The sequence below is a fragment of the Polypterus senegalus genome, chromosome 13 (genome assembly GCF_016835505.1).
Source record: "Polypterus senegalus isolate Bchr_013 chromosome 13, ASM1683550v1, whole genome shotgun sequence".
Classification (NCBI taxonomy): Eukaryota; Metazoa; Chordata; class Cladistia; order Polypteriformes; family Polypteridae; genus Polypterus; species Polypterus senegalus.
Genome location: NC_053166.1, coordinates 163,293,392 through 163,310,455, shown reverse-complemented (window position 1 = coordinate 163,310,455; position 17,064 = coordinate 163,293,392). Strand labels below are relative to the sequence as shown.

The 17,064-nt window shown below is 52.1% G+C and overlaps 1 protein-coding gene across 1 annotated transcript; it reads right to left on the bottom strand.

The window, feature by feature from the left end:
- Positions 1 to 13,273: 13,273 nt before the first annotated feature.
- Positions 13,274 to 15,698, bottom strand: LOC120542121 (cytochrome c oxidase assembly protein COX19). The gene is given in 4 exon segments (XM_039774288.1): positions 13,274 to 13,478; positions 14,372 to 14,422; positions 14,424 to 14,481; positions 15,579 to 15,698. Coding segments are annotated over 4 exon segments (285 nt in total). The 5' UTR covers positions 15,661 to 15,698; the 3' UTR covers positions 13,274 to 13,384.
- Between the last annotated feature and the right edge of the window lie 1,366 nt (positions 15,699 to 17,064).

The window sequence follows — 17,064 nt, the reverse complement described above, 5'->3', positions numbered from 1 at the left end:
GGCCTGGGAAGACTGGAGGAGGTGAAGAGAAACAAACGAGTGAAGAAAGAGGAGTAGAGGGACGCTGTGGTTGTGTGACGCCCGTGGAGGAGCCTGCCCTCCTTCAATAAAATACTCATTTGAACCCAGGACTGTAGTTGGAGCAATTGTGTCGGGGGTTTTGCTCAACGATGCCCCCTAGTGGCCACAATACATGCATACATACATATGCACAGGAATACATGGTGGGTCCAAAGTCCAGCTGGGCAGGCCAGCCTCTGCCAAGGAACGCCACAATGGGCATCAAGAGAGGAAGAAAAAAGCAGTCGGGCAAAATAAAAAAAAAAGGTGTGCCATCAAAAACAACAACAAGAGAGGGACAGGAGACCACCGGAGTGGAGACCCATCAGCAGAACATGTGTATCTTGGGGGGACGCGAGGAGAACATGCAAAATCTGTGCAGACAGCAAGGGGGCTAAAGTGCCATCCATTGAGGAGAGAAGTGGAAGAGCCAAGTCCATTTGAACGGAGCGGGGGGTCCCCGCCCGGGTTGGCTCTGTCACCCTTAAGTGCTGAAGAACGGAGGAGTGGACAGAAGAGGGGCAGACAGTAGGCATCGGGACCCTGGTGCTTGGCACATTGTGCAGGGTCTCTCGAGTGCGGCTTGTCCACAGAAGGCTGAGCTGAGGGAGGAGCGTGACGAGCGTCGTCCTGCTGTCCCCCTGCTGTCCCTGTAGCCCCTTAGCATTTCAGAGTGGACCCTAACCCTTAAGTGCCCGCTCCTCTGTGTGCCAATGAGGCCACACACCCATCTCTGTGGCACATCGAGCCAGAGCAAAATTAAACGTCAAAGAACGAGAGCCCACAAGTCAAACCCGACTCCTCTCAGGCAGACGTCAGCTGCTGCCATCTGATGACGGGTTTGGGGGTCTGAGGATGCAAAGCAAATCCCCCTTCATGCCAACGTCTCCTAAACGAGGTTTGCCTCAATGGACATCCACAGGCTTTGGTGGGCACGGCTGTCCAGCAGGCCGCAATTTGGACCTCTGGACCAAGAAAACTCGAAGCTCTTTGAGGAATTCAGGATTCTGAAGAAGACCCTTAAGGAGGGGTTGGGGGTTTGCCAATCACTGTGGCACATTCTCTTCTGATGGCAACGTTTTTTTATTTCCGCTCAAACATTTTACTCCAATTCACTGTCGCCAAGAGGATAAACGATAAAAGTTTTGTTTTTGGTGTTTTTTCACAGCCCATTTTGCTTTCATTTGCCAAGGATGCCAGTACTGGTGAAGGGCGCTATATAACTGGTTCAAAATAAAGAGGAGGTGGTCCCAATTTACCACTTGGATTTCTACTTTCTCTCCTTATCATTTGCCCCGTGTTTGTGTCAGAGGGCAATATTTTTGAACGAAAGAGCAGGTCATTAATAAATGTAATTGCCAGTCGGTGAGGGGACAGCTGGCACCTTTTCTTGACACTCGGCGATGCTCAAAAAGGCCGATGTCCTGAATAATCCCATGGCAGGTTATCGTTGATGTTCAGCTGTCTTGCCGAAGATTAAACTCGAGATTGTGATAACCGAGGTGCCCGCTTCCTTGGAGAACGTTTGTGTCACCCTGCACTCCAATCAGCCCGCGGCAGTCGGCAGCTGGCAGCCAATGGAAACGTCTGTCGATAAGCAAGAGATGCTGCCTGGCACGTGGCATTGCTTCATCAATTGGTGTGCTGATCTGGGCAGTGGCTGGCATTCGGGTTAGGGTTAGAGTGGGGCCAGACGACGGTCCATCGAGAATGTCGACAAGACCACTCACACCGAGCGCAGTGACAAAAGAGGGGCCTCTCGGGCAGATCCTGTCAAGGGGGCACCCCAAGGACTGCTGCTGGCTCCTCTGCCCTTCTGTCCGTACGCCACCTCGCTGGGCTCCATCATCCAATTACAAAGGGTTTTCTTATCAGTGCCCAGCTGCACCCAGCGGTGTCGGCTAGAGCCTTGGCATGTCTTACTGGCGTCTCAACCTGGATGAAGGACCCCCACCTATAGTCACAATTTATGGGACTTTGTGTGACCTGAAAGTACTTCCATCGGGTGAGCGCCCTGGCACCAGAAGGACCCCAGAAGGGACCGCACTCCCCTATCCAGAGCTGGGAGGACGTGGAGTGACACTCGACTGGAGGAGGGCAGTGCGGTGCAGAGAGAGAGAGAAAAGGAGAGAAAAAGAAAGAAAGAGAGAAAGAAAGAGAGAGAGAGAAGGGGAGAGCGAGTGCCAGTGTGTTTGCGCTCGTGTTACTTCTGGAGGACTCTGATAAATAAACCTTCCAGTATTTGTGTTTGGGGGTCTGGGCCATCACGGTGGCACATGAATGACCGCAGAATCCATAGGGACAGGTGATGTGACATTAGCACAGGGTCAGGTGAACGTGTGAAGCGTTTTTTTTCTTTCACTTTCACTTCACACTGCAGTCCAGTAGGTGGCAGTAAAGCCCCTTCAGTTGGTTTTCCATTAAACAAAAGAAGAAGACCACCATGAAAGCCTCCCTTCACGTGTATACAAACAGCACAACACGCGTATGATTAGACCACCAGTGACTAAAGGCCTGCACAATAGTAACTCCGTGCCTGACCAGCAGGTGGCGAGGTGCACCGATTGTCTCGCTCCATGCCTTACAGCCCATTCTTGACAAATCCGGTGCCACCGATGACGTCACTTCCAGCACCGGCCCCGATGACATCACTTCCTCCACTTGTCTGTAAAAGCCGCCCGCCATCTTCAGGCAGCCATTCAGTTTTGTTTTGGACTCACACAAGTAAAGACCCCTTGAAAAAGAAAAAAAAAATGTACTTCTTCTCAGCCAGGATATAAAATAGCTTTTTGTGACAAGCAGCTGTCCTGGCCTCGCAGCCATGAAGGGGGCTCTGTGTGACGAGAGTTGGCTTTGTCGTGTTAGGAGTGGGCGGGCGACAGTGCCACCCTGACACAATAGGAGATCAACACCTCTGACCTGCAGAACAAAGACAAAGCAGAGAGAGCGTCGTCCCAAAGTGGGCATCGCCATCTCTGAGCAGGACGACTTCACTGGGAACAAGCAGTTTGTGTGGGACTCGCCACACGCCCCTCAGGGCTCTTGGGATGCCGCTGGCCAAAGTTCATTTGGTTTTTCGTTTTTGTCGGATTCAGTAACGCTGATGACGCTTCTTATCCACACTCTGATGAACAGCCGTGGCGTGGAAGTGGATGAAGTGCCAGGCCTCAGGTGGGCTTTGTCAAATGCAACGAGTGCAGAATGGAGCTGCTAGAATCCTAACTAGGAAAAGAAAATCCGAGCACATCACGCCAGTCCTAGCGTCACTACACTGGTGACCAGCGTCATTCAGAATTGACTTTATAAAGCCTTCAATCATCTGCTCCGTCTGATATCTCGGAGCGTCTGACGTCTTATATTCCAAATCGTAACCTTAGATCTTCAAATGAGGGTCTGCTTAGAATTCCAAGAGCGAAACTAAAAAGAAGTGGTGAGGATGGCAGGCGGGCGGGCACCCGAAATCTGGAAATCGCCAGGCGGATACGGTGGAGCAGACGGCCTTCTCATAGCTTCACTTCAGTTTAATCCTGATGCTCTGCAGAGTCACTTCATTGTCATTACTCTTCATGGTGGCTCCTCTCCTCTCTCTTCTGTTCTTTATCTGCGCCCCCACCACCCGATCAAAGCACCGTGATGTCCCTCCATTGATGGATTGAAGGCCACAAGTCCAGGTGACCGTCGTCTTCAAGTCCTTCTCTGAGAACCCTGAATACCGACTGAGGTCACCGAAGTCAGGTAGAGGGGGCTGGGTGGTCTCGGGCCCCCTTGACATTTGATTTTTTTTTTATCTCCAGCCGTCTGGAGTTTTTTTGTTTCTTTCTGTCCTCCCTGGCCGTCAGACCACCGTAATGTCATTCGATGTTAATTAGTGTCCTCTGATTTTAATTTGTACTTTGTCTCGTTTCTCTTTCTTCTTCATGTAAAGCACGTTGAGCTCCGCCATCTGAATGAAAACGTGTGACCGAAATTAAGGTCGTCATCGTCGTGGTGACGGAATCTTCGACAAACCCTGGAGATTTCGCTGCTCATTTCGAAGGTCAGAATGTTGTGCTCAGCGCCCTCCTGTACGCCGCGTTACTCTGCTCATATTCAGTCTCGTGCTTCCAGGTGATCACAATGGAGTCGCACGTTTCAAACAAAAGTCGCTCCCCGACCTGCGGTGCCCGCTCCATTCACTGCCCGATCTGTGCAGCTTACTGTCATCGCACACTTTACGCCGCCTCCCGGTCTCGTTAACAACTTTTTTTTATCACCAAATGAAAGACAAAACTCTGGTAGAGGACATAAAGTCACCATTCACAGTACGGGGGGCACAGGAGGCGTAAATCCCAACAGTGATGAACGAACGAGACGCGTCGTCACGAACGCTTCTTACAGGTCTGCTGCATTTCAGTTTCTTAAGTGATAGGAAGTCTTGGTTCAAATCGTTAACGAGCCAAGTTTGTGAAAGACTCCACTTACAGGCTGTTTACCGAAGACACTGGCAGACAATGCTGGTCGTGTGCGAGGCGGATGGGTATGGAGATCAGTCATCCATGTAGAGCAGAATCGGAGTCGCTGTGGGACATCGAGAACCTCCAGGGACCACCAAAAATGAGCCCAAACAGGAGGTGAGAAGAAGACGCGTCGTGATGTCGAACGCCAAGAAGAGCGCGGGTCCACCTCAGGTTCTACCAGCGGGTACACATCATTACCTAGCTGAAGTGCCCAGCGTTGCCAGGGCGGAAAACCAACTTCTTTTAATTGTTTGAACTTTAAAAATGAAAATAAAAGAACAAACAATAACTTGGGTTTGCCTGCCGGGTCCTCCCTGCGTGGAGTTTGCACCTTCTCTCCGTGGCTTTTCTGCGGTGGGCTGGCGCCCTGCCGGGGGTTGGTTTCCTGCCTTGTGCCCTGTGTTGGCGGGGATTGGCTCCAGCAGACCCCCGTGACCCTGTGTTAGGACGGATGGGTGAAGACTCACTAATGTGCTTGTCTTGCAGTCTTCTATGTATGGGTGGGTTTTATTTTTATTTTGGCTTTCTTGAAGTGCTGGGAGAGACGCGCAGAGAATGACTTGGGGACAATCATTTAGGTAGACCTGCAGCTTTGTGAAGGGTGACTCTGCCAGTCACTGTGATGTGTCTGGTCAGCCCACGACTAAGAGATCTCGTCATGTCGACGATACGATTACAGATGTTGGGGTCTTCCCTTCTGAGGTCGCTGGTCCTAAATATTTCAGTCCTGGCTCTACGCTTATTGAAGTAATTTTAGAATCAGAACACGTGTGGATTGGCAATAATTCACGGTTTTAATATTCAGACATAGTCCTGAAGCCTGGGAGAATAAAGAAATAATAATCGAGAGCTTTTTAAAAACAGAGCCAATTGACCGATTCGGTACTCTGTGTCAAAAACGGTTATGCCTTGTAGAGCGGGTCATTTTGGACGAGTGGTCAGCATGAACAGCTTAGGGGAAACTGGGCACCCCTGTCGAATACCTCGCTTCACCTCAAACCTCGACGGGCAGTTTGTGACAACCTGGAGTAGTGAAGAAGAAGAAGAAGAAGAAGAAGAACTCTCGCACTGCTGGGTTCATCTCGGTCGAGGGCGGAGTGATCTGCGAAGGGCACCAGAGGCGGGGCTAGTCGAACCGTCCATATCCCAGAGTTCTCCGCGGCCTGGCTTGAGGGGCACAGCGTTCGTGTTTTCAGAGCTCACGGCGTGTGTTTATAAACTGTCACGGATGCCAGGGGCAACGAGACGCCGTGAGGGTCAATGCCCACCCTGGATCACGTGGGGGCCACGGGTAGAGGGCATGGAAGTCACCAGCAGGGGGCGCCCCAATGCCTTGGGGACCCTGGACCTCAGCACTTCCACCACACCAGGAAGTGCTGGGGGGAAGAAGAAGAGGGACACCCGGAGAGCTTCCAGGAGAACAGCCGGCATTTCCGCCACACTGGGGCGTGTCCAGGGAGGAATGCCGGGACACACCTGGAGCTCATCCGGGACGATATAAAAGGGCCCCCCGTCCCCGTCAGTCGAAGAGAAGGCATCGTGTGGCCAGGACTGTGTTGGGGTTTGTGTGCACGTTGACTGGTGATGAACAACATGTCCGCCTGGCCGCGTCCACAATACGTAAAGAAAATCAAAGTTAGAAACGGCTAAAGACGAGGACGGTGTTAAACTCGCACAGACGACGCCTTTACGTCCCTCGTGGTGCGCGGTACTGTTTGTGAAGGGCTGCGGATGAATGGCGGTGGGGTGCGGAACAGCGTCGCGTATCTTGAATGAAATGCCACCCCACACGTACAGCCTGGCAGAGGGCAGACGCGTGACCGAATGTGCTGGGAACGGTGACTTTGCTCTGAAGTCGTGTCACTTTTCTAATTCTCCTCCATATCTTTTACAAGTGGCGGTCTCGTGGACGGACATCTCCTCTGCCACGATGTTAAAAGACGCGCCAGCGGCAGATCCGACGCGAGCGGACGGCCAGGCGAGGTTTGATGTCGCCGTCACGCCCGCCCTCGTTGGCTTTGGTCCCATCTTAGCGCCCAGTGGACGTGGCTGCCCCGTCCTGGAAATCGCACACTTGCTGCGTTTTATTTTCAAAGATCCGCTGCTCAACCTAATCGTCCACTTGAGGGAGCCGCTGAAAGGAACTGGCCGCCCAGACGTGAAGCTTCGCTTCTTTTCTTTTCTTTTCTTTTTTCTGTTATTTACCCCATTTTAGTTTGTAGTGATGGCCGACAAACAAACTGAATGCGCTGAGAGACATGCCAGTTTATGATTGTCTTGTACACGACAAACAAACGGCTTTCTGGAGTTGGGTGTACACAAGATAACGTGAAGTGTGCCCTCTCAGTGGTGCCCACGACCTGGCAGACATGAAATTAACAAACAAAGACGGAGGGAGGCACATTACAGCCTGCACAGAAACTCTAAAACGGTTAACATCATTTGAAAAAACGGACATGGAAAACCGTTACTCGCGCTGTGTAATCCACGTCACGCGGCCGTCCGATAAAAACGGGCCAATATCGCTAAATGGACACTCGGGGAAAATCGGCAGACCTCACACTCGGGAGACTGAGCCACACGAAGAGGCGTCTCGCCGTTACGCGAAATGAAACGAGTGCTTTGAGCAGCGGCCGTCCCCCCGTCTTGATATTTTGCAGGCCCACTTTAAAGAAGGTCCCTGAACAACATGAGCACAAGTCCGAGGAGGTGAAGGAAAGGCGCCGTCTCTCTGCACCCATGGGGCGCTTGGATGAGCCAGCATTGTGGAGCTGCGGCGTGCCAGGCTGGAAGTGGACGGCATCAGGGTGTCGGCCCGTGCCGTCTACCTTTACCGTAAGAAAGTGAAAACGGAGGAGGGCAGCGGCCATCAAAGAGGGGCTGTGGCACCGAGATGACCAGGGACAGCGCCAGAGGGCACAGCGGGTGTGTTGGGAACGAGGAAGAGGAAATCAAAATCCTGAATGCCACGTCTCTCTTGGAGAACTCCGACCGCTCATCACAAGAGGGGGCCGGTGAGAGCGAGACCCCCGACTCGGGTTTGTGCAGATGGACGGCAGTCCCAACTGCAGGTCTGGTGGTCCGCAGAGTCTCGCCCCTTCACGTCGGACCCGTCTCTATTCGTGTGGCTCACGGTCCTGGGGGGGCCGCAGTGGCTGCAGGTTTCCATTCCCTCGGACCCCTTAGTCGTCCCTTTTTCCTTAATTAGCAGCCAAACCATAAATGAGACACAAAACGAGCCGCCACGTGACCGGCGCCCACCACACGATATCTGAAGATAAAGAAAGGCGAGGGTCTCAGTAAGGCTGATCTCTCAGGTCACCAAAACATTTTGACGGAGGCCATGGAGTTAAATCACGAGGTGAAGGAACATGAAGAGCCCGGCTGGAGTTTGAAGCCCCAGTGTAGCCGCTCGTCTCGGTTTGGCTGCCATTTAATGAAGAAAACAATCAACTGAGACGACTGACTCCTTGAAAAGGGTGGGAATGAAAGCCACTGCGGCCCCCCAGGCCTGGAACTGGACCCCCTGCCGATTCCTCTTGGGCCCCATGCTCATCTTCACAGGTGGCAGAGTTAGCGGTGTGCCAGGCTGCCACGCCTTTGCTGTCTGACTTCAGCATTTCTTTTATTTGTTTCAGCCACAAGAGGAAGCCAGTGAGTGCCGGGTGGCACAACCCATGGGGGTCTGCTTTACCTTCAGCGCTTCATAAGAGCCCGCTGGCGACGCCCGGCCAGACGAGTTCAGTCCCCGGTGCCCAGGAATGCCACGCTGATGGCTCACAGGAGACTCGACGAGAAGGCCGTCCTTCACAAGATGAAGGTAATGAGCCGTCCTCGTGAAGCCCCTCCAAGCCTCCGTCGGCGTCTGGGTGGGAGTTTACTGCCGGATTTGAGATTTTTAAGATGCCCCTCTAATCTCAATGAAGGAACTGCGAATGAACTCGGCGGTAGTCGGGGCTTTGAAAGGAAGGGGCAGCGAGTGGGGGGGCAGCATAGCCAACTTGTTACTCTCACATGGTGGGCTTTACTGTTTACTGACGGTCAAGTGTGGCCCGAATATTCTGACGAGCGCACACCGTAGTCATCCTCGCCAGGCCCGAGCCTCAAACCGCTTCAGAGGACTGCAGCCCACCAACATGACTAGGGGCCTCTGGTGGGGCGAGTGGTAAACTCGGGGTCTCCCTCTTCAGCCATAACACACAAGGGGTCTTCATGGCCAACCTCCCACCCTGTAGCACGTGACGTGAGGGGTCTTGACTGTTGGCGCTCGTCACCTGTGTAGTTTTGCCACTGGCCGTGTTTCTACGTTTCTCCCTCTTTAGAATGCCATGCTGGCACCAGGTGGGTCCCTGCTCACTGACCGGCTGCCCGCTGCGACTTTGTTTTCTTGTTTCTCAGAATACTATTCTACATTAATAGATGGCAATAATAAAAATCCTCGGGTACTTTTTAGAGTAGCGGCTAAATTAACAAATGGGAATTCAGATCAACAGTGCAAAATACCAACAGATATTAGCAGTACAGACTTTATGAACTTCTTCAATGAGAAAATTAAAAATATAAGATCTCAGCATCACAGTACAAACCGCACACTAGCTTAGCAGACCCTGCCGCACATTGCATTCAGCACTTTAATAATTTTAATCCTGTAACTGAGCAGGAAGTCTTAACTTTAATTACTAAAATGAAGCCCACTACTTGTTCCCTAGATCCAGTGCCAACAAAACTAGTAAAAAGTGCAATGGATGTTCTTGCAGCGCCTATTCTAACCGTTATCAATAGTTCATTACTGCATGGCACCGTACCTGAGGCACTAAAAGTGTCAGTCATTAAACCTTTACTTAAAAAGTCAGACCTAGACCCACACATACTAAATAACTATAGGCCTATTTCAAATTTACCATTTCTCTCTAAAATACTAGAAAAGTAGTCGCCAGTCAGCTTCAGTCACACCTTACGCATTACAATTTATTTGAGAAATTCCAGTCTGGCTTTCGCACTGGTCATAGTACAGAAACGGCACTAACACGGGTTGTAAATGACATTCTGATATCCTCTGATGAAGGAAACTCCACTGTAATTATGTTGTTGGACTTAAGTGCAGCATTTGACACCATTGACCATTCTATTTTACTGCACAGGCTAGAAAACGATGTTGGGCTTACAGGCCCGTGCTCGCTTGGTTCAGTTCTTATTTATCAAATCGATTCCAGTATGTACAGAAATGTGCTGACAGTACTCCATCATTATACACAGAAGTTCAATATGGTGTCCGCAGGGCTCAGTACTGGGACCTTTACTGTTTTCACTTTACATGCTTCCACTGGGATCTCTCATTAGGAAACATAATGTTAATTTTCACTCGTATGCAGATGACACCCAGTTATACCTTTCATTTAAATCAAATGAAGTTTCTCCGATGTTGTCTTTAATTAGTTGTGTTAGTGAATTAAAGGAATGGATGAATGAGAACTACTTGTCTTTAAATACAGATAAAACAGAGATGTTAATTGTTGGAGGGAATGACGCTGATCACAGCAATATTTTGTCGTCATTTAACTCAGTTGGAATCCCAATTAATTTTACTGAATCAGCCCGCAATCTAGGAGTTATCTTTGACTCTAGCATGTCATTTAAAGCGCATATTACAAAGTCGTCCAAAACATGTTTTTCCATCTTAAAAATGTTAGGAAATTAAGGCGCTTTCTAAATAAACAGGATTGTGAGAAATTAATTCATGCATTTATCTCTAGTAGGATTGACTACTGCAATGCGGTGTTCACTGGCTGTTCAAACTGTTCTCTATACAGCCTCCAGTTAATCTGCAAGAATTATTACAAGAACAAGAAAATACGAACACATAACTCCAGTTCTTAAATCCTTACACTGGCTCTCAGATTAAGTTTAGGGCAGATTTCAAAATCCTCCTTTTAACATATAAAGCATTAAATGGCCAAGGTCCGCTTACTTGTCTGAACTTATCATGACTTACAAACCTGAGCACATTAAGATCTCAAGATGCCGGTCTGCTTAGGATTCCAAGGATTAATAAAATAACAGTGGGAGGTCGAGCTTTTAGTTACAGGGCCCCTAAACTGTGGAATGGTCTTCCTGCTTCCATAAGAGATGCCCCTTCAGTCTCAGCCTTTAAATCCCGGCTGAAGACTCACTACTTCAGTTTAGCATATCCTGACTAGAGCTGCTGATTAACTGTACAGACTGCATCTCTGTTGTTAGTCATTAGCACTAAACATAAGTAACATGATAATTATATTTCAATACTAACCCTCACCTATTCTGTTTCTTTTCTCGGTACCCAAATGTGGCCATTGGTGCCACGGCCCACCTGCCAAGTTGTTTGCCTGCCTGTGGTAAAGTCATCCCTGATGGAGGATCACAGGAATCATGGGAAAGAGGGTCCTTTCATCGAACAACGTTTCAGCCGTGGCATGGCCAAATGGAGAGGCAGCTGATGGATGAGGTCTCCAGGACTCTAAAAATATCCAAACCTAATTATGTCATATCATCTACTGTTAAACCGTACTTCTAAAATTTTTATTATTATGCTGTCTTAAGGAATTGTTCTGTTCTGTATATTGTATTGTATTGACCCCTACTTTTAACACCCACTGCACGCCCAGCCTACCTGTTAAGGGGTCTCTCTTTGAACTGCCTTTCCCGAGGTTTCTTCCATTTTTCCCTACAAGGTTTTTATTGGGAGTTTTTGTTTGTCTTCTCAGAGAGTCAAGGCTGGGGGGCTGTCAAAAGGCAGGGTCTGTTAAAGCCCATTGCGGCACTTCCTGTGTGATTTTGGGTTACACACAAATAAACTGGATTGTATTGTCTTGTATTGTATTGTTGTCTTATTTTTCATGTACGATTTCTGAGGCTGTCGCTTCCTGCCACACATGCCCCCTGAGTGACGCGCCACTGTAAGACATGGGCAGGGGACAAAGTCTGAACTTGGAGCTGAATGATGCCAGTGAGACGGTGGTGGGCCGGTGGCACTTGGAGGGTCTCGGTTCATTTACATTTCTCTTGGTTTTGGCCCCCCCCACTTCAGTTTGTGCCAACGTGACTCGCGGGAGGCCCGTTTGTGACTTTGTTATTTTTAACTTCGCTGCCCCCCCCCCTTGATTTCTATTATTTTGCTCGGCTTTGTCTGCGTTTTAATTAAATGGTAAAGAAGCCACGTGGTCCGGTCCGCCAGGGTCACCTGGTGACATTCCGCGAGGAGCTGGTCAGTCGCTAAGCCAGTGGCCGATCCCGAGACCACCACAACTCCAGTGGTTTGTTTGCTGATGGACGCAAGTGGAATTGTCGCTCGGCTGTGAGAGTGCAGTGCCCGTTTCACGGTGGCCCACTTGGAGAGCCGAGGCAGGTGCCAAGCTCGTGTCTGACTTAGCGTTTCAAGGCTCGAGTGGCCCCAGGGGAGGGCGGGTGGCAGCGATGGCGCCTTTGTCGGTGGGTTGGTTGACTCTGTTGTTGTTTTCTATGAAGGTGTCAACAGCGGGTGCTGCAAATGGCCCGACTCTGAGAAGCAGCGGTAGCAGCCAGACGCCAAGCCCACCAGAGTGCTGCCCAGTGGACTCTCAGCAGCAGCAGAGTGCCTTGGTGGCGCCCACTGGAGCGTATGTAGCCTTCACTGGGCCAGGCGTCCCCCATAGGCACATCGCTTCACGGACCCTCGGCAGCATTGGCAGTGCGACTCTCTCTGGGCCAACTCATGGATGCCAAACTGGCACAACGGCCACTCTTCCAGCAAACGGCGGGCTACTTGAGAAACTCGAGACTATCGAGGTGCGTAAACTGGGCTGTGCCATCCGCCTGCTGACCAAACAACATGGCTGCCTGGCGAGGGAGCAGGCACAACAAACTCACGTGCAGCAGCAGATCCTCGGCACACCTCAGACGCAGGCAGCGGCCTTGGCACCAGCAGCCCTGAACCCAGCACCTTCCACGGAGAGTCCGATCCCTGGCCATGCCCCCTACACGCCAACCAGCCCAGACCCCCCTCACCACCAACAGCCTGGGCTGAACCGTGCCAGTTCAAACTGCCCACACTATGGTGCCACTGACTCGGCGGAGGGCAGCTATGAAGGAGCCAACGTGGACTCTGCCCGCCCCATCCATCCTCACTATAAACGGGGACATTTAATCCCATCTCCTCCAGCCCATGGAAACTACCGGCCGTCTAACCCGGACCTCGGCCCTCCGGACCCCACTTGTTATTCCTGCATGGGCCCGCCGGGCAGGCCGCACTACTCGCCCAGCAGCCCCTCGTCTGATGCGCAGTACAGCATCTTTAAAACCGAGCTCTTCTGATACGAGAGGCGGCTGCTCATCCTGAAGATGAAGGGGGCCGACTGCAGTGCCCCTTGCTATGCCAGGATGGTGGGGGTCAGGACAGGAGACTTGTGTCCACTTGGCTGACCACACTGGCGTTGGTTTGATCGATTTGTGTCGCCAGCTGATGTCAGACACCACGGCCAAGGGGTCAGCTGGGACTCTGCTAAAGGGGGGCTTTCATGTTAAACACGGTGATTATAAAACCATTTGACACGCGCAGGGTCTCCTCAAGGTTTGCAGTTGGGTGACAAGTGAAGGTGACAAGTGTGGCACAAGACATCAGTTGTTGTAAGGAGGGCCAACCAAAGTGGAGCGGGCAGTGGGGTTGGCACGAGAGCCAAAGAATGAAGGGGACCTCACCAGCCCACCAAAGTGTCCTCACGCAAGGAAACCTTTATTGACATCATGCAGCAAAACAGGAGAGGGGGTCCGCTACCTCAACATGAGGGAATACTTCACACAACGTCCAAGAGCGCAGGCTAGGGGGCCGTCGTCTCGTGTGCTCCCGGACTCTTCTCATCCCCGAGGTCTTTAAATCCTAACTTTTCCAGCGGTTCTTTGGCCATCAGCTGCCTGTAATGGAAGAAAAACACAAGCCCCATGTTAGTGGTCTCGCTTGAGAAGTGAGGGGTTAGAGCGTCGTTAGCAGCGGGGTCTTCATCTCAAGCCCTGCCTACACTGATGGGCACTGACTGAGGGCACTGCAGTCCAGACCCTGGGGTAGCAGGTCCAAATGCCACCACTGTGTGACCCTGAGCAGGTCACGTCACCTGAAACAAATGGACCCTCGTGATGACGGTGCGGGTTGGCTTCCTGCTCCTATTGAACAAGCCAACCGTCCCTGCCCACCCCCACCCCCACCCCCCATGTAACTGGGCAGATGACCACACACACATTCACAACAAGGTGTCAACAGTCAAAAACGGAGTGCAGCGCGGCATCCATAAAGGCGGGGGGCAGTGCGCAGCAAAAACCAACGAATACCCTAAAACAAGGGCGTCTTCGAGATCTCACTAACGCTGGTTCCCTTTAAAACGGCCGTCTCTCCGGCTTAGCTTACTAGAGACGTCACCCAAACGGCGGCTCCCTGGATGAATGTCAACTGCTGCGCCACCGTGCTGTCCCAGAGATTACAGTCCACTGCGTTCATTTGCTGGAATCCTTCGCTATCTCAGGGTTGACTGGGATGAGGAAACCCAAGCAAGTACTGGGAGATGAGGCTGAGGGGCCCAGCAGCAGTGTGTCTAGCCAGACCACCCCCCACCCCCGCCTTACTTAAAGCAGAGGGTGGCTAAGGGCTGGTGCCCAGCTAGCTGTCCTCACTGGACCTGCTGGTGAAAGCGGCACCTTGGCGGTCTTTAGGTGCCGACCCGCCTGGAAAGCACGAGGGGTCACGCCGAGGGGTCACGCCAAGGGGTCTGCGAGAGACGTGGGTATGAATGGACAAACAAGAAGGCATTCCAGACCTTTCCATCCGGCATTCCAGGTACGCCTTGGAGTCGTGTCGGCAGGCCGCTGTCGAAGTGATTCTCCCGGAGACACCTCATGAACTGCTCCTTGAAGTCTTTACATTCCCCTGCAGCGACATGTTGAGTTCACACAGTTAGCCGCACGTCTGCTAACGAGACAGAGCAACGGACACGAGGCACACAAATCACGAACGGCTGGAGCCCAGTTCACCCCACCCATTGTACACCAAGGGATCCGGCGAGTATGTAAGGATTTACTTAGCAGAGACACCCGGGGGGCACACCATGCGAGATGTTGGAATGATCGGTAGTCACGGTCAAACTAACAAGCGTTTCTGGTTATTGTAACGGTGCTGGCAAGCTGGATGGACCAGGGTTCAGTCAGCCGCAATATAAGCGGGCACTCCATCATGAAAAAGAGAAGCTTCAGAGCCAGCGACAGGGGCGCCTATAGAAACAGAAAACCTGCAAAGTCAAAAACAGAACTCCACTTAGTGTGGCAAGACAAGTGGTCCGATAGGGAAAAAAAGGGGACAGAGGAACCAGAAGAGCGCAGGCGCCACCTTATGAACACACAGGAACATCTTTAGCACGTAGCTAACGACACGCCAACGCCTAACTAAGGTACAGGAGTCTATGGCGCGGAGAGGGACACGAACCACGAAAAGCGCCTTTCTTACCCCGGTAACCCCCCTCAGAGCGAGCCAGCCGCGTCCTTTAGGGCCAACACACGGTAACCGTAGGTGCGCACGGACTTGGCCGTCGGTAAGCAGCCTCTCAGTGTCGCTCCCACCGGCAGCTTACTGCCTCGTCGTCACGTCACTAACCACCCCGCCATGGCCCCGGCGTCGACCTTCGAGCAAGTCCGGTGGGCCATCGGCGCGACCTGCGGCTGATTTTGGCTTCCCCTTACATGCATGTTCATGGCCCACTAGAGCAGATGAAGTCGGATTCGGGACCGCTCGACGGACACTTCTGTTGAGAACCGAAATCAAGCGGCGCTGCGCAGCCTCCTAAAGAGGAACCGTAAAGGCTAGCCGCTCCAGCAGCACGGACTACAAACAAACGGGCACATAACTGGCGGGAGGCGCCCAGCAGGAGGAGGATGAGAATGAGGACATCGGGCTCGAGCAACCCGCGTTCGGCTGCCAAAGAGCGACGTGAAAACAGCCTGACGCCGCAGACGCAACTCCGTAGAACTCACCGAAGTGATCTAACGGGAAAGAGCCTTTTTCCGGCGGACGCGGTTTGAATGTTTTTGTGCTAAAGTTCATTGCAGTCGACATGACGGAGACCAGGCGGCGCGCGCGCACTACTGCAGTGCACTGTGGGAACGGCGCGCTCCCGAGGCTAGTCGAATGCTTTCAGGCTTGACTGGCGACTGCCGAGAGGATCGATGGGCGCCTGCGCGAACGAATAGCGTGCTGAACCGGCAGAATGGCCCCGGGGGCTTCGGTGAAGGAAGGAGCTGCACTGTGAGGTAGGTGCATTTTAGGACGGGGAGCCCAGGGCCAGGCTTGGAGCCGCCAGCTCAGTTCTAACTGGCCGTGGGCACGCTGGTGTTTTAGAGTTGCTGGGATGAGAAACTCGCGATGTGGAAACCCGTCAAACAAATCAAAGTGCTCATGACGTGTGTCTGCCATTTGGGCCGGGGTCTGAACAAAGACCCTCAGGGGAGGAGAGAGATAGATAGATAGATACTTTATTAATCCCAAGGGGAAATTCACATACTCCAGCAGCAGCATACTAATAATAAACAATAATAAATTAAAGAGTGATAACAATGAAGGTATAACAGACAGACAATAACTTTGAATAATGTTAACGTTTACCCCCCGAGTCGCATAGTGTTGGGTCTGTCAGTCTGTCGCTGAAGCTGCTCCTCTGTCTGGAGATGATCCTGTTCAGTGGATTCTCCATGATTGACAGCAGTCTGCTCAGCGCCCGTCGCTCTGCCACGGATGTCAGACTGCCCAGCTCCGTGCCCACAATAGAGCCTGCCTTCCTCACCAGCTTGTCCCTCTTCTTTATGCTGCCTCCCCAGCACACCACCGCGTAGAAGAGGGCGCTCACCACAACTATCGGACATTCAGACATTCAGCCTGACGGCGCTTGGGCAACATCCTAACACGTCCCAAAAAAAGAGTAAAAGGCAAAGACCCCGTGGCAGCCCCCGTCTTGATCGGGTTGTCCTGCCTGGCACGTTTGCCTCGTTCTCACCTCCCGCCTGCCTGCCTTTCTATTGCGAACTTGGGCGATGGCCCCGCCTTTGTGCCACACTTCATCTTGACCGTTTGGATGCGCTTCCCTTGGCGAGAAGGTTGGTGCTTGGCACCCATTCTTGTGGGTGTGCCCATGAGGAACTTGCCTGGGCCAGTCTCTCGACTCATCGTGCCTACCGAGTGCCACAAACAGCCAACCCATCACGACACACGTGACTGTGGGTAAAACCCGAGGAGAGCAGGAAGGGGCAAACACTTTTTCACAGCACAGATGGCTGGCCGGAGTTTCTTCAGCCCGGTGGGCTTGCAGGTGGGCATGTCCTGGTCCCCTGGTCCATTCCTGATGGACGTCACTTTGTCTCTTTGCCTATCTGCTGTCTCTCGCTCACTTGCGTCGCCCCCTCGTATTTCTCCGTTCCCCACCAGCTTCTGGACTTTGGCTCATCTCTGGAAGTATTTCAGCAATGC